The sequence below is a fragment of the Lepidochelys kempii genome, chromosome 4 (genome assembly GCF_965140265.1).
Source record: "Lepidochelys kempii isolate rLepKem1 chromosome 4, rLepKem1.hap2, whole genome shotgun sequence".
In the NCBI taxonomy this organism is placed as follows: Eukaryota; Metazoa; Chordata; order Testudines; family Cheloniidae; genus Lepidochelys; species Lepidochelys kempii.
In genome coordinates this window covers 80,200,564-80,221,575 of record NC_133259.1, presented here as the reverse complement: position 1 = coordinate 80,221,575, position 21,012 = coordinate 80,200,564, and the positions used below count along the sequence as shown (strand labels likewise).

Genomic DNA, 21,012 nt, shown 5'->3' with positions numbered 1-21,012 from the left:
TGGATGCACTATTACCAGCAGGAGAGTGAGAAAACCTGGATGTGTGCGGAAATGGCCCAACTTGATTATCATACACATTGTAAGGAGAGTGATCACTTTAGATAAGCTATTACCAGCAGGAGAGTGGGGTGGGAGGAGGTATTGTTTCATGGTCTCTGTGTATATAATGTCTTCTGCAGTTTCCACAGTATGCATCCGATGAAGTGAGCTGTAGCTCACGAAAGCTTATGCTCAAATAAATTGGTTAGTCTCTAAGGTGCCACAAGTACTCCTTTTCTTTTTGTTAACAGCAAGGTTTACCCTGAAAGAGTGTAGCCACTGTTTTATAAAATTTGTCTTTTTAAATACCGCTGTCCCTTTTTTTTTCTCCACCAGCTGCATGTGTTTCAATGATCACAGGATCGTCTCCTTCCCAGAGGCTAGTGAAGATTAGAAAGAAAAAAAAACGCACTTGAGATGAAATGTTCTCCGACCTCATGCTGTCCTCCGGCACTGATAGAGCACAGACGAATGAATGGAGGCAAATAATGTCAGAGTGCAGGAAAGCACAAAATGACCGGGAGGAGAGGTGGCGGGCTGAAGAGAGTAAGTGGCGGGCTGAAGACAGGGCTGAAGCTCAAATGTGGTGGCAGCGTGATGAGAGGAGGCAGGATTCAATGCTGAGGCTGCTGGAGGACCAAACCAGTATGCTCCAGTGTATGGCTGAGCTGCAGCAAAGGCAGCTGGAGCACAGACTGCCACTACAGCCCCTGTGTAACCAACCGCCCTCCTCCCCAAGTTCCATAGCCTCCACACCCAGACGCCCAAGAACACGGTGTGGGGGCCACCGGCCAACCAGCCACTCCACCACAGAGGATTGCCCAAAAAAAAAGAAGGCTGGCATTCAATACATTTTAAAGTTGTAAACTTTTAAAGTGCTGTGTGGCATTTTCCTTCCCTCCTCCACCACCCCTCCTGGGCTACCTTGGTAGTCATCCCCCTATTTGTGTGATGAATAAATAAAGAATGCATGAATGTGAAGCAACAATGACTTTATTGCCTCTGCAAGCGGTGATCGAAGAGAGGAGGGGAGGGTGGTTAGCTTACACGGAAGTAGAGTGAACCAAGGGGTGAGGGGTTTCATCAAGGAGAAACAAACAGAACTTTCACACTGTAGCCTGGCCAGTCATGAAACTGGTTTTCAAAGCTTCTCTGATGCATACCGCGCCCTCCTGTGCTCTTCTAACCGCCCTGGTGTCTGGCTCTGCGTAACCAGCAGCCAGACGATTTATCTCAACCTCCCACCCCGCCATAAACGTCTCCCCCTTACTCTCACAGATATTGTGGAGCACACAGCAAGCAGTAATAACAGTGGGAATATTGGTTTCGCTGAGGTCTAAGCGAGTCAGTAAACTGCGCCAGCGCGCCTTTAAACGTCCAAATGTACATTCTACCACCATTCTGCACTTGCTCAGCCTGTAGTTGAACAGGTCCTGACTACTGTCCAGGCTGCCTGTGTACGGCTTCATGAGCCATGGCATTAAGGGGTAGGCTGGGTTCCCAAGGATACATATAGGCATTTCAACATCCCCAACAGTTATTTTCTGGTCTGGGAATAAAGTCCCTTCCTGCAGCTTTTGAAACAGACCAGAGTTCTTGAAGATGCGAGCATCACGTACCTTTCCCGGCCATCCCACGTTGATGTTGGTGAAACGTCCCTTGTGATCCACCAGAGCTTGCAGTACTATTGAAAAGTACCCCTTGTGGTTTATGTACTCGGTGGCTTGGTGCTCCGGTGCCAAGATAGGGATATGGGTTCCGTCTATGGCCCCACCACAGTTAGGGAATCCCATTGCAGCAAAGCCATCCACTATGACCTGCACATTTCCCAGGGTCACTACCCTTGATATCAGCAGATCTTTGATTGCGTGGGCTACTTGCATCACAGCAGCCCCAACAGTAGATTTGCCCACTCCAAATTGATTCCCAACTGACCGGTACCTGTCTGGCGTTGCAAACTTCCACAGGGCTATCGCCACTCGCTTCTCAACTGTGAGGGCTGCTCTCATCTTGGTATTCATGCGCTTCAGGGCAAGGGAAAGCAAGTCACAAAGTTCCATGAAAGTGCCCTTATGCATGCGAAAGTTTTGCAGCCACTGGGAATCGTCCCAGACCTGCAACACTATGCGGTCCCACCAGTCTGTGCTTGTTTCCCGAGCCCAGAATCGGCGTTCCACAGCATGAACCTGCCCCATTAGCACCATGATGCACGCATTGGCAGGGCCCATGCTTTCAGAGAAATCTGTGTCCATGTCCTGATCACTCATGTGACCATGCTGATGTCGCCTCCTTGCCCAGTATCGCTTTGCCAGGTTCTGGTGCTGCATATACTGCTGGATAATGTGTGTGGTGTTTAATGTGCTCCTAATTTCCAAAGTGAGCTGAGCAGCCTCCATGCTTGCCTTGGTATGGTGTCCGCACAGAAAAAAGGCGCGGAACGATTATCTGCCGTTGCTCTGAAGGAGGGAGGGGCGACTGACGACATGGCTTACAGGGTTGGCTTCAGGGAGCTAAAATCAACAAAGGGGGTGGCTTTACATCAAGGAGTATTTCAGGCAGGACTTCACGGAGGGTTCCAATAAGAAATGGTGCACCTAAGTTATTGTTCTTATTGGAACAAGGAGGTTAGTCTGGCCTCTGATTGATACATGGCTAGATTTACCTCGCTGCACCTTCCCTGTGAGTGACTGCAGTGTGACCTAGAGGAATGAGTCCCCTAGACGGGGGAGGAGACAAATGAGTACAAAACAAATCTGGTCTACTTCTTGTTTTGATCCACTCCATCTATCTTTTACATCTTTGGCTGGCAGCAGACGGTGCAGAAGGACTGCATGCCATCCACATCTCATGGCTGCTCGGCAGAAGATGGTGCAATAGGACTGCTAGCAATCCGTATCGCCTGCCTGCTCACCATAAGACGGTTCAATAGGACTGACTGCAGGACTAAAGAGAATGACCTGGTCAAGTCACTCCAAATTTAATCCCTGCGCCCATGTCTGCCCAGGTGCTCGTGGCCGACGTGGCCAGGAGCACCTCGGACATGACGATGACGGCTACCAGTAGTACTGTACCGTCTGCTGCCACAGGGCAAGGGGTTGCTGCTACTGTGTAGCAATGCAGTACCACGTCTGCCAGCACCCAGGAGACATAGGGTGACGGTTACCTGAGCGGGCTCCATGCTTGCCGTGGCATGGCGTCTGCACAGGTAACTCAGGAAAAAAGGCGCGAAACGATTGTCTGCCCTTTGCTTTCACGGAGGGAGGGAGGGAACGAGGGCCTGACGATATGTACCCAGAACCACCCGCAACAATGTTTTAGCCCCATCAGGCATTGGGATCTCAACCCAGAATTCCAATGGGCAGCGGAGACTGCGGGAACTGTGGGATAGCTACCCACAGTGCAACGCTCCGGAAGTTGACGCTTGCCTCGGTACTGTGGAAGCACTCCGCTGAGTTAATGCACTTAATGCACTTAGAGCATTTTCTGTGGGGACACACACACTCGAATATATAAAACCGATTTCTAAAAAACCAACTTCTATAAATTCGACCTTATTCCGTAGTGTAGACATACCCTCAGCCAGCCCTGGCGACCCCATTAAAATGGGGTTACAACCCACTTTGGGATCTCAACCCACAATTTGAGAACCACTGCATTGTTTCATTCAGGTCAAAGGTAGCCTCCCTTTCACATACTGTTTTTTTATTTTTATGACCAACCAAGCAAACAGGGTGACAGCTCATATAACTGAAATATTATCACTATATAGCAAGTATCCAGCTTCCTGAGGTGATGAGGTAAAAGGCATCTGGGCCAGGAACAGAGATAAACATTTGTTTCTTGGGTGGCTGGACATGTAACAAGACAATAAACAGTGTAGTAAATCTTCAGTCTGGCCAGACCCACATATGGACAAGGACAATTATGTCTCAGTACCAGCATACTTCCCTTCCGAATAGGTTGCCTGCATAGTTTGGAAACGGAAACTTGTACAGATCCTCCTTAACAAACTGTTCAAAATAGCCAAATGTTTCTCCTAACTGTGAATATTCTTTAAGTGAGAAAGCAAAGGAGACATATTTATTGTATGACCAACTGCCATATCCAGTTGTTTGCAGATGTTTTCTGCTCTGAGCTTAATTAAGGTTTTCACATTTTTGCATGCATTTCTAACTGCATCAAGTTCTGAAAAGCCAGAAAAATGGAGAGAATGGTGAACCTGCAAAACCCAAGGGAACTTTAGAGTATTATCTTATTGAGCTGTTCCTCAAGACATGACCTTGGAAGATGCTGTCAATTCATATGCTGAATACAGAGACAACAGTTAATAAAATTAGGCTTTGGACAAAATAGCACATTCCCCTACCTCTGTCCACCCACTGAAATCATGGGGAGGTCAGAGGGGCTGAGCACCTAGGAAAATTAAGTTACAGTAGAACCTCAGAGTTACAAACACATCAGGAATGGAGGTTGTTCATAACTCTGAAATGTTCGTAACTCTGAATAAAATATGATGGTTGTTCGTTCAAAAGTTTACAACTGAACATTGACTTAAGACAGCTTTGAAACTTTACTATGGAGAACAAAAATGCTACTTTTCTCTTTATTTTGTTAATAGTTTATGTTTAACGCAGTACTGTACTGTATTTGCTTTTAGTGTATATGTATGTCTCCGCTGTTGCCTGATTGCATACTTCCAGTTCCAAATGAGGTGTGTGGTTGACCGGTCAGTTTGTAACTCTGGTGTACATAACTCTGAGGTTCTACTGTACTCATTTGCCCACATTTGTATTTAAACGCCTAACTTTGGGCAACCAAGTTTGAAAACAATGGCTTTAAATAACCAAAAATGTTCAGGACTTCAGTTTTCCATCTCTATTTAAATACAGCACTTCCAGCAGCACAGCATTCCTAACTAATATGTGGCTAGATGGGTGACAGCTGAGACTATTGCTTACCATGCAAAATGTGCTCATTTTACGGTTATCTTCACATCCCTGCCTTCCCATTTGTCTGCTTTACTAGACTGTGAGCTCTTGAGGCAGGGGCTGACTTCCTGTTATACATTTGAGCACAACAGGCCTTGATCTTTGATTAGGGCCCTTAGGCACAACTTCAATACAAATAAATAAAAATAACAACACTACTGAATGAGTGTAAATTGTGTCACTTACTAACTCTATTGTATTCAATTCAGGGTCTTTCACTGTGCCTGTCACTATGGTATCTATTAATTCACGTTTCCTGCAGCATCTTGGTTATCCTTAGCATGCTTCCAGGAAATGCCATTGGTGCAGTGTGGCTAAAGCTTGTAAAGCCACAATATATCTTAGAATGACAATTTATACAGTACATGACCATGCCCAGTGATTAGAAATGTTTGACTGTAAAAATATGTAATTTTCTCTTATGTGCAGAGACTTTTGGAAGTTATTTTAAGCGCTGCAAACAGGACAAGAGTTCTACTATCACACAACCCAAATAGCAGCTGTAAGTTTGATGCCAGCAGCTGACAAAAAGAAAAGGAGGACTTGTGGCACCTTAGAGACTGCGGTGCTGCCTCTCCTTGTCCCCTCTGTTAGGGGAAGAGGCTGTGTCCCACCTCTCCCTCTCTATACCTGTTCATAAGCCGACACCCTTCTCTGATGCTTCCCTTTTTTACTAAAAAATTCAGCTTATGAACAAGTATATACGGTAAGTATTTTATACAAAGTGGATCTGCTTTAACAGATGAGACAGAGAAACCCACCCTAGAATGCTACATAGCCCAGGAGGATTATGACACTCATCTGGGAGGTGGGAGACCTCGATTCAAATCATTGATCTGCATCAGGTGGAGGAGGGATTTGAACTCAAGTCTCCAAAGCCAGGGTGAGTTCACTAACCACTGGCCTAAAGTTTATAAGGGGGCATCCACCACAGCCTTCGGTGGTGTTTTGTGCAGGGTCCAATACAGTAGACATGTTTTAAGGCAGCCTTTGAGTACCTCCACTAGATTGGACGCCATAGGCAAGGGAATACCACTGAGGTTTAGCAATGAGCTGGGCACAGAGCTCATCAGTGGCATCACGACTGAAGCAACTTTGTGCATGCCCATTGGTAGAAATTTTGGGGACTTTACCAGTGGAAACTTCGGCACCTAGGGAGTTTAGGCATCTACAGGTTAAGCGGTGGCTGACTCGGGGTTTTGAGAATCTAAATTTTGGACTTTGGTGCTAAAGTGGCAGTTAGGTACTTAAGTCTCCCTAATATCCCTTTAATAAAAGGATTATATTAGAATTATAAAGTTACTATTTATAATAATGGCTAAGATCAGGAATTCAATCTGAATAACTACACTGCAGACCAGCAATCTCAAAGGTCTCAGTGCGATTAGTTACATTCTGTGGTTGCTGCTAACTGGCTTGCATCCCATTCTTATACTGAAAACAGAAAGCCATATTTGTCTTTCAGCTGTTGCTGTTTGTTAGGACCCAGTAAACATGGCTAACTCTTCCATAGTAACCACTGCTAAAATGTTAGACGAAAACCACAAGGTGAAAGAAAAACTACTGCTTTCATTAGCCATTTGTTGATGAAAGATGAAATGACAATTGCAAGTTTCAAAATTCCTGATGCCTGCTTCTTGGAGAAAAAAAATAAGAAAATTCTCACATTGCTGTCAGCAAATGAAGACAATCTTACAAATGATCACAACATTTGTTTGTGTATATAGTCTGGTCTCATGGTAGACTACCAGATATATGAAAATGTAAATCCAGGAGTTTCATTGTATGTTCTGGAGAAGTCCTGCGTTTCACTGCACATTACATCCCTCCAGTAAAAGATGACTAAGGGAGTCTCTTACAAAGAAAATTAGATACTGCATATTAGATACTGTAGGTGTAAATTCCTGTGACAACAAGCTATGAAAGGAGGAGGGATGGGGATCATCGTATCAATTAAAGTACAAAAGTATTATTTCAGAGATGCCATGACTAAATTATCCTGTTTACAGTGAAGATATATTCTTTTCACCCATCAAAAAGAATACTGAAAACTACCAAAGAAGCCCCATGTAAATTTAGAGGAACTTATGTTTAAATAATATTTTCAATATTTATAAAATTAATTCCATTCATTTATAGAACTGGAACACGTCAGTGCTGACAGTATAAGACAGTCAGCTTGGCAAGCACAATTATTGTCCTGGTAACTTCAGTAAACAGAACTCTTTTTGCAGGACTCAGTTTAAATAAAACAGGCTGGGACAGACTGAACAGTTTAGTTAGCACTTCCAACCTTTCAATAGCTAGTCCAAAGTATGAATATTTAAACTACGGTATTTCTAAGATTAAGAGGTTAAGGAATAAGTTTTCAGTAGCTTTTGTACAGTAAATATGGTTTGCCTTGTGAGTGTTAACAGCTTTTCCTTTTGCCACAGTAAATCTACTGGAAATATCATAGCACCAGTAAGGGTATCTGATAATACAACAATTTGCTCGTATATAGAATCCTTCATCTAAGGATCTCAAAGTACTTTATAAACATTAATTAAGGGTCATTAATTAAGCAGAATAAGGACAATGGATTTTTAAAAATTAACGTTAACAAACTAAGAAAACTGGTAGAAAATGTAAGGGAAAAAGAAGTGCAGGAGCACTTGCAGTTTATCAAAGAGACAATAGTAAAGGCACGACAGCAAACTATCCTGATTTGAAGGAAAGATAGGAAGAATAGTAGGAGGCTACAACAGGAGCTCTTTATTTACCTGAAAATCAAAAAGCAATCCCACAAAAAGTAGAAATATGGACAAACTGGTAACGAGAAGAACAAACATGTAACATAAAACATTCCATTTGCAAATACCTGGAAGATGAAGGGGTGATTACTAGTAGCCTGCATGGATTTACCAAGAACAAATTATACCTAACCAGCTTGATTTCCTTCTTTGACAAGGTAACTGATTTGGTGGACAGAGGGAATGTGGCAGACATAATATACCTGGACTTTAGCAAGACTTTTAACACAGTCTCACATGACATTCTCATAATTAAGCTGGATACATACCATTAAGTGGATACTTAATTGGTTAAATAACTGCAAACAAAGAGAAACTATTAATGGAATTATGTCAGATTGGAAGGAGATCTCAAGTGGGATTCCACAAGGATCTGTTCTGGGCCCAGTGTTATTTAACAACTTTATTAATGACCTTCATGTAGGAATAGAGAGCATACTGATCAAGTCTGCAGATGACACAAAGCTGAGAGGGTTGCAAACACTATGGAGAATAGAACTAAAATTCAAAGGGATCTTGATAAATTGGAGAACTGGGCTGTAGATAACAAAATGAAATTCAACAAATATGAGGTACTACACTTAGGGAAGAAAAAACAAATGCACAAATACAGAATGGGGGATAACTGGCTTGGCAGCAGTATTGCTGAGAAGGATCTGGGAGCTGTTGTAGATCACAACTTCAACATGAGTAAACAATGCAATGCTGTTGCAAAAAAAGCAAATGCAATTTTGGGTTGCATTAACAGAAATATAGCATGCAAGTCACAGGCGGTGATATTACCACTCTATGGAGTACTATGTCCAATTATGGTCACTGCTGTATAAAAAAGGATGTAGAAAAACTGGAAAGGAACCAGAGGTGAATGACAAAAATGATGAAAGTGATGGAATGTAAGCCATATGAGCAAAGGCTGAAGGAACTAGATATGTTTAGTTTAGAAAAGAGGAGATTAAGGGGGGACATGATAGCGGTCTTCAAATACTTGAAAGGCTACCATAAGAAAGGTGGAGAAAAATTGTTCTCTCTTGGCACAGAAGGCAGTACAAGAGGCAATAAATTCAACTATAGCATAGCAGAGTTAGATTAAATCTCAGGAAACTCTAAAAACAGTAGACAATGAAACACAAACTGCCTAGGGAAGTCGTAGAATCTCCTTCACTGGAGGTTTTCAAAAAAAGGCTGGCTATCTCTCTGTCTTGGATGGTTTAAACTCAACAAATCCTGCATCTTGGCAGGATGTTAGCCTAGATGATCCTGGCAGTATCTACTAACCCTATGGTTCTATGATTCTACGTAGGGACATCATCAGAGAGGTTATGGCACAAAATGAGTTACACCTAGCAAGGAACATAAAAGACAGTAAGAAGGGGTTATATAAATACATTAGGAGCAAGAAAAAGATGAAGGAAAGTGTAGGTCCATTGCTCAGCTAATAACAGACAACACAAAAAGGCTGAGGCATTTAATGCCTATTTTGCATCAGTCTTCACTAAAAAAGGTTAACTATGATGCTTAATACACTTAATATCAACAACTAGGGGGAAGAAACAAACCAAAAATAGTGATAGAACCGGTTAAAGAATATTTAAATAAGTTAGATGTATTCAAGTCAGTAGGGGCTGATGACATCCATCCTAGGGTACTTAAGGAACTAGCTAAAGTAATCTTAGAACCATTAGTGATTATCTTTGAGAACTCATAGAGGACAGGTGAGGTCCCAGAGGACTGGACAAGGGCAAACAAAGAGGACCCAGGGAATTATACATCAGTTAGCCTATCTTCAATACCCAAAAAGATACTGGAACAAATTATTGAATAATCAATTTTTAAACATCTAGAGCAATGGCTTTGAACCTTTCCAGACTATTGTACCCCTTTGAGGCATCTAATTTGTCTTGCATGCCCCAAGCTTCATCTCACTTAAAAACTACTTGCTTTCAAAATCAGACATAAAAATACAAAAGTGTCAAAGCACACTATTACTGAAAAATGTCTTTCTCATTTTTACCATATAATTATAAAATAAATCAATTGGAATATAAATATTGTACTTATATTTCAGTGTATAGTAGATAGAGCAGTATAAACAAGTCACATGTCTGTATGAAATTTTAGTCTGTATTGACTTCGCTAGTGCTTTTTATGTAGCCTGTTATAAAACTAGGCAAGTATCTAGATGAGTTGATGTACCCCCTGGAAGACCTCTGCATATCCCCAGGGGTACAGTTGAGAACCATTCATCTAGAGGATAATAGAGTGATAAGTAATAGCCAACATGTCAATCAGAGAGGACATATCTAGTGGAGTCCCAAGGAGGTCTGTGCTAGGCCCAGTACTGTTCAATATTTTCATTAATTACGTGGATAATGGAGTGGAGAATACACTTGTAAAATCTGCAGATGACACTAAGCTGGGAGGGGTTGCAAGCATTTTGGAGAAGACGATTAGAATTCACCATGTCCTTTATAAATTGGAGAATTGGTCTGAAAACAGTAAGATGAACTTCAACAAAGACAAGTTCAAAGTACTTCACTTAGGAAGGGAAAACCAAATGCACAACAACAAAATGGGAAATAACTGGCTTGGTGCAGAAAAGGATCTGGGAGTTACAGTGGATCACAAATTGAATATGAACCAACATAATGATGCAGTTGCAAAAAAGGCAAATATCATTCGGGGATGCTGTAACAGGGTATACAAATTCTGCACCAGTAACTAAGGAGTTAAGCAGCTGCTCTGGGACCAGGCAGCTCAGCCTGCCACACCTGCAAAGCATGCATGTCTTGGAGGAGGAGATCAAAAGGAGAACAGGCAAGTCTAGTGGGGTAGCAAATAGTGGAGGTGGACTGGCCTACATTCTGAGTTACTGGGAAGGAGCATTATAGGAGCTCCTGCAGTCTGAGGACTGGCTGTATTGTTGTTGCCAAACCCAAAAAGAAGAGACTTGTGATTCTCAGGAGGCCTGAGACTTTATTTTTGATTCCAGTTATTTAAGGTCTACTTTAACTGTCGAGAAAGAGGGGACTGGAAGGAAGTGATCCAGGGAGGCAGTAGTATATATAGCACTTTGGTGATGGAGGACATTGCTGCTTACACTGGTCCCTGGATCAGAACCTGGTGGAGACAGTGGGCCCAGGTTTCCCTACTATCTCCCAGAGGGTGCTGAATGCAGAAGTCTACCCATGATATTAGAAATCTAAAGGAGAGAAGGCCATGAGGACAGAAGGGTCAAGATCCCAACACCTCAATCCAGGGGGAAACTCAGGGTTCCCTCTCCTAACCCAGAGGTCAGACGTAAACATGTCCTGGCTGGAGGGCTGAGTCACAGAAGGAACTGACCACCACAGGACCAGCATAGCTGTCAACATGGGGCACCAGGAAAGATGAGAAACTCTCAGGCCCTGCGCAACCACTGGGTGGCACTATGGAGATCGTTCTCCATAGTCATATATAGGGCATGGGGGTAATTGTCCTGCTCTGCTTGGCATTGATCAGGACTCAGCTGGAGTAGTGTGTTCAGTCTGGGGCATTGCAAACTGGTGAGAGTCCAGAGGAGAACAATGAAAATGATAAAAGATTTAGAAAACCTGACCTATGAGGAAAAAACTGCACATTTATTCTTGAGAAAAGAAGACTGAGGGGGGAAAGGGGAAACATGATAACAATCTTCAGGTATGTTAAGGACTGTTATAAAGAAGACAGTGATCGGTTGTTCTCCATGTCCACTGAACGCAGGACAAGAAGTAATAGACTCAATCTGCAGCAAGGGAGATTTAGATTAGACATTAGGAAAAACTTTCTAACTATAAGGATAGTTAAGGGAGGCTGTGGAATCTCTGTCACTGGACGTTTTTAAGAGCAGTCAGACAAGCACCTGTCAAGCCATCTCTCCACCCACAAGGAGGTAGAGCATGTATACTGAAACTGTAAATTCCCCACGTTACACCACCAATTTCACTCAGCTCTCACCTGAAGTGACCATCTCCAGGACCTGGGATAGCTCGGGCTATGTCTACTCTATAGCATATGTCAGCATAACTTGCATATGTTGCTCGGGGTGTGAATAAATCACCCTCCTGAGTGACATACGTTAAACCAACATAAGCACCAGTGTGAACAGCGCTATGTCAGTGGGAAAGCTTCTCTCGCCGACATAGCTTTTGCCGCTCTCGGGGGCTGAAGTAGTTAAGCGGATGGGAGAGCTCTCTCCTGTCGGTTTAGAGCAGCTACATTAGAGAACTTACAGAGGCACAGCTGCATTGGTGCATCTGCGCCGCTGTATCTCTAGTGTAACCATGCCCTCGGTCTCTATACTCTGTCAACCCTCTGCTGATACTTCCAACAAGAGTACCAGTTAACGCCAATGGTGATCATAATTTTGTCATGTAGACATTAGTCTACTGGGATCTGGATTTAAACCACTAATTTATTTCAAACAGGCCAAAATACAGTTCTCAGATGGTCAAACCTGTCAGTCTACTATTTCACATGTTTCGAACTGGATTATAAATGTCTTGGGATAGAGACTAAGATCCTGATCCTTCACTCTGTTATGTATGTGATTAACTTTATGTATGCAAATAGTCCCACTGGTGAATAGTCACACTGAAGTCATTGAGACTGCACATACGCATAGAGTTACCTATGTGTTTTTATAGGACCTTTGTCATAGATGTATGTGGGGCCACAAATGCCAGCATTCAGAACATTTATTTAAATTTAAAATAATAAAAATACCTATCCCTAGGTGCCCTAACATAATTAATCACACAATACAGACAATTAAATTAAACTTCAGCAGCACTGAAATCAATTCCACAGGACCGTGGCTGGCTAGCCACCTGCCCCTTCATCATCTAGGAAGCACATGATCAGCCCTCTCTAGAGACCCTATATTTTGCAGAGTGCCTGCAAAGTCACCAACTTTTGGTTATTTCAGAACAAGAGAGGGAGCAAGTTCCAGAGTCCTGAAGCCCTCATAGAGAATGATCTACCAGCCTTTTATAATGAGGGGGACCAGCCTGAACAGCCCTGCTGGCCACAGCTATGGCAGTATGGCAATGGTAGAGGCGATCCCTCAGTTTAGGCTAGTCCCAGGCTATTTCGGGCATTATAGATCACGACCAACACCTTAAACTCCACTTGGAGACCAATGGGAAGCCAGTGCAGGTCCCAGAGCAATGGGGTCACGTGCTCCCAGTGAGATGTCCCTTCAATAAGAGAGCATATACATTCAGCACAAGCTTCAGTCTTTGAGTAGTTTTAAGGTGCAGACCACACTGCAATAGTTTAATCTTGAGGTGACAAAAGCATGGATACGCTATGGAAAGAAAAGGTCACAACCTCTTAGGCAGTCAGTTGTTTATAAATGTTATAGTACGTTTGTTGAAAACAACAGGCAATATAAGTGGAGTATAGTGAATTATTTTTTAATACTTTTCAAGAGTATTTTTACCTACCTCTTTAGTAAGTTATGTAATAGATTAACCTAACATAACTGAAAGACAAAATATATAGAAATTAACATTGAGATATTCTAGTTCTCATAGTACCATTTCTTAGAGAATTGCTTAATAGCTTCCTTACATAATTTTAAAAAGTGTGAGAGAGAGTTAATTCTCTGAGCAGACAAAGACATTATTTTGATCTGTTGCCCAGGCACAAGCCCTTGCTAGTTTTATTCCAAATTAACTCTTCTGGAATGAGCCTGCTCAGTCTCCAGTGCCAGAATGGGCTTTAACTTTAAACCAAATAAGGCAGCAGCTTGCCAAACTTGGAGGTGACGTTTGATTCTAGCTATTAACATGGAGCTGAGCCACAGATGAATGAATGACAAACAATTCCTTACTTCCAGCGAGCATTACAGTTCTATCCTAACAGTTTCTATCAAATTTGCTGTCAGAACATAAAAACAAAACCTCTAGATACATTTCAATACACTAATTAGATAAAGAATGTAATTTCCATTCAGAAAACCTACACCTTGTAGAAACACATCTCCCCTTTAAATCGAAAATATAGAAATACTTTGTGATTTAGTTATTAAATACAAAAAACACATTTAAATGATGCCAGGTTTGAAACACAATCTAACAACAGAAAGGAAACTCCCATGTAACGTGATAACTATATCCTTAACTCATGCTAGAGTGATAAAGGCACAACAGAGATATTATCAAGGTTAGAAGATCCAAAATTTCAGGCAGTCAATACTATGATAATGGGAGGGATGGATGGATGGATGGATTTGTCGTATTTTTATATCTGTTGCAAACACAAGGTAGGCTTGGGTTTTCAAAGGAGTCTAAGAATATTAAGTGCTTAAATTCCAATGAACTTCAAGGTGAGTGAGGCATCTAATTCCCTTAGGGACCTTTAAAAATCCCAGCCATATTTTATATGTGCCTCTTTCCCTTCCTTCACCATACACTTCAGTGTTCTTTTTAAAAAGATATTTTAAAAAATCAGAGTCAAAATCTCAGACAACATGAAAGCCCTACAAAAAAACAGTGTGCCCAGAGAGGCAACATTGGGTTTATTTTATAATTCAGTTTCCAGCTTCTTAGTTGTTTAGAAAAAAATCACTTAGAAATAAGAAATTTCACAAATTTACAAAAAATGTCATGTCAGCAAAATGTTATTTTTGTATTTAATGTTTCTTTGTTAATTTATGACAGACCTTTAATGCAGGCCTTAAAAAACTCCAAGATGCCTACTCACCACTGCAAAGTGGCAAGCTTCCCATGGCAAGTAAGAGAGGGGTTAAAAGTCTTCAACTTCTGCAGGATTTTAAGAAAAAGTTCTAGCCCCTATGGTTGCAAAGGTGAGCCAGATATAAACCAATATAGTGCTGTCTTCCTACAGACTGCTCCAGTGAATTCCAGCATTAGAATGAAATTAATAAGAATCTGATCAGTTTCAGTCTTGCTATTCAGAATCTCTGGGCAGCAGGAGCAAGCACTGCAGCTATGCACAAGGGAGGAAGACTGGAAAAATAGAGATTGAGGCCTGGTCTACACTACAGAGTTGGGTCGACATAAGGCAGCTTATGTCGACCTAATTATGTCAGTGTACACACTACAGCCTTGTCCCGCCAATGTAAGTGCTCTCCTACACGGACATAATAATCCATCTCCACCTCCACAAGGGCATATGTCGGGTTTTTTAGGGTGATGCAGGGTAGGTCTATACTCTGGGGCTCAGCAATTTCAGCTACGTGAATAAAGTAGCGGGAGTCGACATAGCTTAGGTCGACCTTTTGCAGTGTCTACACCGCACTGGGTCAACAGGAGAAACCCACCCATTGACTTACCTTATGCTTTTTGTTCTGGAGGAGTACCGGAATCGACAGGAGAACAATTGATGATTGATTTAGCGGGTCTTCACTAGATCCACTAAATCAACGCCTGATGGATCGATCACCATGCATCAATCCCCCAGTAAGTGGAGACAAGCCCACAGTGTCTGTGTAGACACTGTGTTATTTACATTGGCTGTCTTGTCAATTTCACAGCTGCTGCCGGGAGGCTCCCAGCTCAGGGAGCCGAGAAGCCTCGGCAGCTGGCCTCCGCTCCCAGCCAGAACTCAGGTGGGCTACTGCCAGGGAGCTGTGCCGCATCACTTCCCGCAGCTCCCATTGGCCAGGAACGGTGAATTGCGGCCACTGGGAGCTGCAGGCAGTTGTGCAAATGTAAACAAAATGTCTGGTGGCTTGCCAGTGGATTACCCTGATGGGCCACAAGTTGCCCACCACTGCACTAGGGCATAATGTTTTGTGAAAGTATGGCCAGAGGCCCATAGTCCTGCTTAATAGATGTCAATGACTGGCACTTCATGAAGTGAGGCTACTGAAGCTGCTTTGGCTCTGGTAGAGTGAGCCCTCACATCTTGAGGAGCTGAAGTATCCACTGACTCATAACAGAGCAGGTTACAGCCTGAAATCCACTTAGAAAGTCTGAGAAGAGATTGCTTGTCCCTTCATCCATTCTGCCAATGAAACAGTCTTAGCAACCTCCCAAATGATTTTGTTTTCTGTAGGTAGAGTGCCAACACCTGGCATACATCCAAGGAATGGAGTCTCCTATCCTCCACAGGATTAGAAGGGCATCTCCCCTGGAATCCTGACCTTCGGACCTTTGAAGCAATATATCTTGTATACTATGATATAGTATTCCTGTCTTCTTGTGATGCAAACAGTTCCCCAAAAGAGATCCCCATTGTCTGAATGTGCTTTTCACCATGGAATCGCGTGCCTTATATTCGGGATTGATTGAGAAGTGTCTGCTGAGGCTGTCTGCTAATATATTGTGTAGTCTCAGGAGGGGTGCTCTTGACAGAGTAATCTGGTGGCAACTACACCAGTTCCAGAGGTTAGCTGCCTATATGTAAAGACTGTTAGATCTCACTCCCCCTTGCTTGTTGAGGTATACAGTGTTGTCATGTTGTCTGATATCACGTGAATATGATGGGATTGTATGACTGGTAAGAATTGTTTGCAGGCCTCTTGGACAACTCTCAGCTCCAGGATGTTTATGTGCATCTGGGACTTGTGAGGAGTTCATATTCCTTGTGATGTGAATTTGTACAAATGGACGTCCCACCCTAAAAGGGAAACATCTATAATCATGTTTTCTGGGGTGGGGATAAAGTGAAGGGAATTCTCACACACAAATGTTCTCTGTTCTCCCACCAAGCTAGAGAGTCCCACACTCTTGGATAGGTGCAGGGGAGAGGGAGCCTGACTAACTCATCCATATTGGACAATTATTATCATTAAGCCAAATCCTTAAATCTTTACCCAGTTTTCTCTCTGTCTTTACTCCGGCAAAACTCCCACTGATTTTAGCTGATATTTTGCCTAATTAAATACAATGGAAAAGTGGAAATTCTATCTAAGTACAAGGACTAAGCCCTTAGCAGCAATAACAGACAAGTGATGTAGAGTCAAGGTTGTCAGTGGAGAACTGGAACAACAGGAACACTTGCAGGCTAACTTTGCTAGTATAAGATACTCATGGGGAACTATACCAGCACAATAGGAAAGGAAACATCTAAGAACAGCACCACTGGAAAATCCTGTCTCTCTTTTACAATCAGATACAAAAGAAATGTGAGTCAGGATGAAGCAGAAAGATGGAAAGAAAACATCAGCTGATGCAACAGAACCAACTGGGAGCCAGAGTGAGCTGCACAAACTGAACATACCTGCATAAGAACTAGAGTCCAAGACAATGCCAAAAGAAAGAGAAGTGGTTATCTATTACACTAGTTGCATTTTTGTTTCCAAGTCTATGTATAAGAAATATCTATGACATTGGTAAACATTTTCAAGCCAGCACAAATATTTTATATGTGTACATTGTACAAAACATTATAGCCGAAAACTTCCAATGAAGGGCTAGAAAGACTCTGTGGTCAAGTAAATGACTGTATCACAAGTTGACTGAAATGCAAAATGATCATTGAGGAGGGACAAAGCTCAATATTAATATTTCTTGTTAGGTGCAATGTTAATGATGCTGTGGTATGGTTAAAGCAAAGACAGTACAGTAATACAATCACAACATCAAAAGTGAGACCAGGTTGCTTTAAGAGAGAAACAGGAAGTTGTAACCTGAAACTTACTGAATGCTGGGCTGGGCAGTATACTGTGAAACAGCAAATAAAGTAAATCTATTTGCCGTAAACTTCACAGAGCATCCAGACTTTGTTTTACCAAAGTTGGTACTCCCCCTGTGGGTGGAGGAGACAAGAGACGGGTGACGTCATACAGGAGCAGGGATAAAGTGCTGTTTCTGCAGCTGTGGGATGAGAAAAAACCTCTCAGGCGTATAAAGGATCTGCTGCCCTGTCCAGCAAAGACACTGCTGACAGGACCTTTATTCCTACAGCTCAGCCTTCAGCTCCCTTTACCAAGCTAGGGAAAAAAGAAAAATAATCCAGTAATAGTAGCGGTCAGAAAATTGTTGTACAATGCCACAGAACGTCATTCTCCCAGGACCTGCTCCTTGGGGATTCAGACTGACAGGAGGGATAGATTTTAACCAGCCTTTGATCATAACCAGGGTATGTGTTCTTTTCTATTTCCCTTTTATTTATTATTTTTAACATTGTTTTAGTTTTTGCTCTTTGACTTTTCTTGAATGAAGCAATAAACAAGTGAACTAGCTGCAGGTTGCGTTTATTACTGTTGTTCAAATTTAGAGTTGCTGAAAGTTGACAATTTTGAAATGATTTGTGTGTGTATGAAATTTAAAGAGACTGTTTTATCAGGCAAAATTTATTCATTCGACTCCTGCTCATTCCTCCACTGAAATTTGAGTGTCAAGGGGACACTGGCAAGGTAAGAGGACAGTGTGATTTCGCAAAGCATTCAGATTTTCACTTTCCAGTTTCGGACCCCCAGGGAGCCAGAGACCAGCCTAAGATACTGACCATACTGCAGCTCTCACCAGCCCCAGTAACTGGCCCATGTGATCTTTGGGAGAGAGGGGGACTTGGCAGCTGTTCCTTGTGTCTGGATATTTGTATACTAATCTTCATGTCAGCTTGAGTTAAGAAGAGTTTGTAATACAAATCTTTAACCAATTCAAGATCTATGTGTTGTGAGCAAAGGCAGTGGGACCATGTTCCTACAAATGTACAGTTCTGTGTTTTAATTTAGTTTACATCAGTGATTTATTACAAAGTTATTCTATCATGAACAAGCAAGAAAAAAAATCGTATGCATTAACTAGTGGCTTTTAGTGATACTCAATATTAATCTCTTATAGTACTTCACATTTAAAGAGGATTAAGAACACAATCCCTCCTCTTTTTTATGTATTTTAAGATAGTATCCTGAAAACTGGCATTTATTTCAGAGGTTGTCACTTAATGACTGCAACACACAAAAATCTGTTTTCCATTCTTAAAGCAATAGCAAAACATATTTCCTGTCCATTAGGTAAACTTAGTTTAAGTACATATTGTTGAATAGGGCTTTATGTCACATACATCAAATACCAGAATCAGTATTCTTTATTTTCTACTGGTTTACAGTACTTGCACATACTGAAAGCATGTTTCATTCTTCTCTTCTACCTCATTAACATAGTTTTGGAAGTACTGCACTGAGACTCAGAATTTAGACAATATCTTAGTGCAGTATTACATAAGTATCAGAACTTGTAAAATAAATACCTTTGATGATGCCATGCAGTAAAAGTACGTCAAACAGGAGTTTATAGAAATGGTAAGCACCAAAATTCTACAGTAAATTACCCTAGTGTAAATCTGAAGTAACTCCATGTAAGTCAATAGAGTTACTCCACATTTATACCAGCATAACTGAGATCCCATTTTGCCCTTAAAATGTAATGCTCTTAATATATAAACTTATATGCTAAATGTTTGTTGTATGAGACATGAAAACTTTGGAGGGAAAAAAACCCATGTTGAGTAAAAAGAGTGAAAAATGTCTAGATGTATTGGGACTTTCATTGCCTTTTATGGACTTACAAGGGGGAAATAGTTTCCATTATCTCTAATGAAAAATATTTTAGCAGAGTCTGGTTTATATTTTCCCTTTGTTTAGATTATGTGCAATGAGGTTTAAAATTATACTAACAAAAGATAAATTACATTTATTCTAACTTTCTGAGGAATAAATAATTTTGCCATTGACTCATCATCATATCAGACAAAAAGCTGCTGGTTTGTAGCAAGATGTCAATGCTCATTAATCATGTGTTTCAAGTGGAAGAACTGTTGATATTATGCTAGCTGCATGGAAACTTTTTCAAGACACCATAATAGAGGCTCAACTTAAATGTATACCCCAAATTAAAAAACATAGTAAGAGAACCAAAAAAAAGCCACCATGGCTAAACAGCAAAGTAAAATAAGCAGTCAGAGCCAAGAAAGCATCTTTTAAAAAGTGGAAGTTAAATCCTAGTGAGAAAAATAGAAAAGAGCATAAATTCTGGCAAATGAAGTTTAAAAATATAATTAGGAAAGCCAAAAAAGAATTTGAAGAACAGCTAGCCAAAGACTCAAAAAGTAATAGCAAAAGTTGTTTTATGTACATCAGAAGCAGGAAGCCTGCTAAACAACCAGTGGGGCCACTCAAGGACGATAAGGCCATTGTGGAGAAACTAAATGAATTCTTTGCATCAGTCTCCACAGTTGAGGATGTGAGGGAGATTCCCAAACCTGAGCCATTCTTTTTAGGTGACGAATCTGAGGAACTGTCCCAGACTGAGGTGTCGTTAGAGGAGGTTTGGAACAAACTGATAATCTAAACAGTAGTAAGTCACCAGGACCAGATTGTATTCAACCAAGAGTTCTGACGGAACTCATATGTGAAATTGCAGGACTACTAACTGTAGTCTGTAACCTATCATTTAAATCAGGTTCTGTACCAAGTGACTGGAGGATAGCTAATGTGACGCCAATTTTTAAAAAGGGCTCCAGAGGTGACCCTGGCAATTTCAGGCTGGTAAGCCTGACTTCAGTACCGGGAAAACTGGTTGAAACTATTGTAAAGAACAAAATTGTCAGACACATAGATGAAAGTAATTTGTTGGGGAATAGTCAACATGTTTTTTGTAAAGGGAAATCATGCCTCACTCATCTACTAGAATTCTTTGAGGGTGGCAAAAAGCATATGGACAAGGGGGATCCTGTGGATATAGTGTATTTAGATTTTCAGAAAGTCTTTGACAAGGTCTCTTACCAAAAGCTATTAAGCAAAGTAAGCAGTCATGGGATAAGAGGGATGGTCCTCTCATGGATTGGTAATTGGTTAAAAGATAGGAAACAAAGTGTAGGAATAAATGGTCAGTTTTCAGAATGGAGAGAGGTAAATAGTGGTGTCCCAAGAGGTCTGTACTAGGTCCAGTCCAATTCAACATATTCATAAATGATCTGGAAAAACGGGTAAACAGTGAGGTGGCAAAATTTGCAGATGATATAAAACTACTCAAGACAGTAAAGTCCAAGGCTGACTGCGAAGAGCTACAAAAGGATCTCTCAAAACTGGGTGATTGGGCAACAAAATGGCAGATGAAATTCAATGTTGATAAATGCAAAGTAATGCACATTGGAAAACATAATCCCAACTATACATATAAAATGCTGGGGACTAAATTAGCTATTACCAATCAAGAAAGAGATCTCGGAATCATTGTGGGTAGTTCTCTGAAAACATC

General features: G+C 41.5%; 1 protein-coding gene across 2 annotated transcripts in view; it reads left to right on the top strand.

Moving 5' to 3' along the window:
* The first annotated feature begins 17,514 nt into the window (after positions 1 to 17,514).
* PDLIM3 (PDZ and LIM domain 3) overlaps positions 17,515 to 21,012 on the top strand; it is a 41,722-nt gene continuing 38,224 nt past the window's right edge. For both annotated transcript variants that reach the window (XM_073341853.1, XM_073341855.1), the window contains exon 1: positions 17,515 to 17,887. In XM_073341853.1, coding sequence (XP_073197954.1) covers positions 17,795 to 17,887 — 93 coding nt within the window. In that variant the 5' untranslated portion in view covers positions 17,515 to 17,794. The remainder of the gene's footprint in view (positions 17,888 to 21,012) is intronic.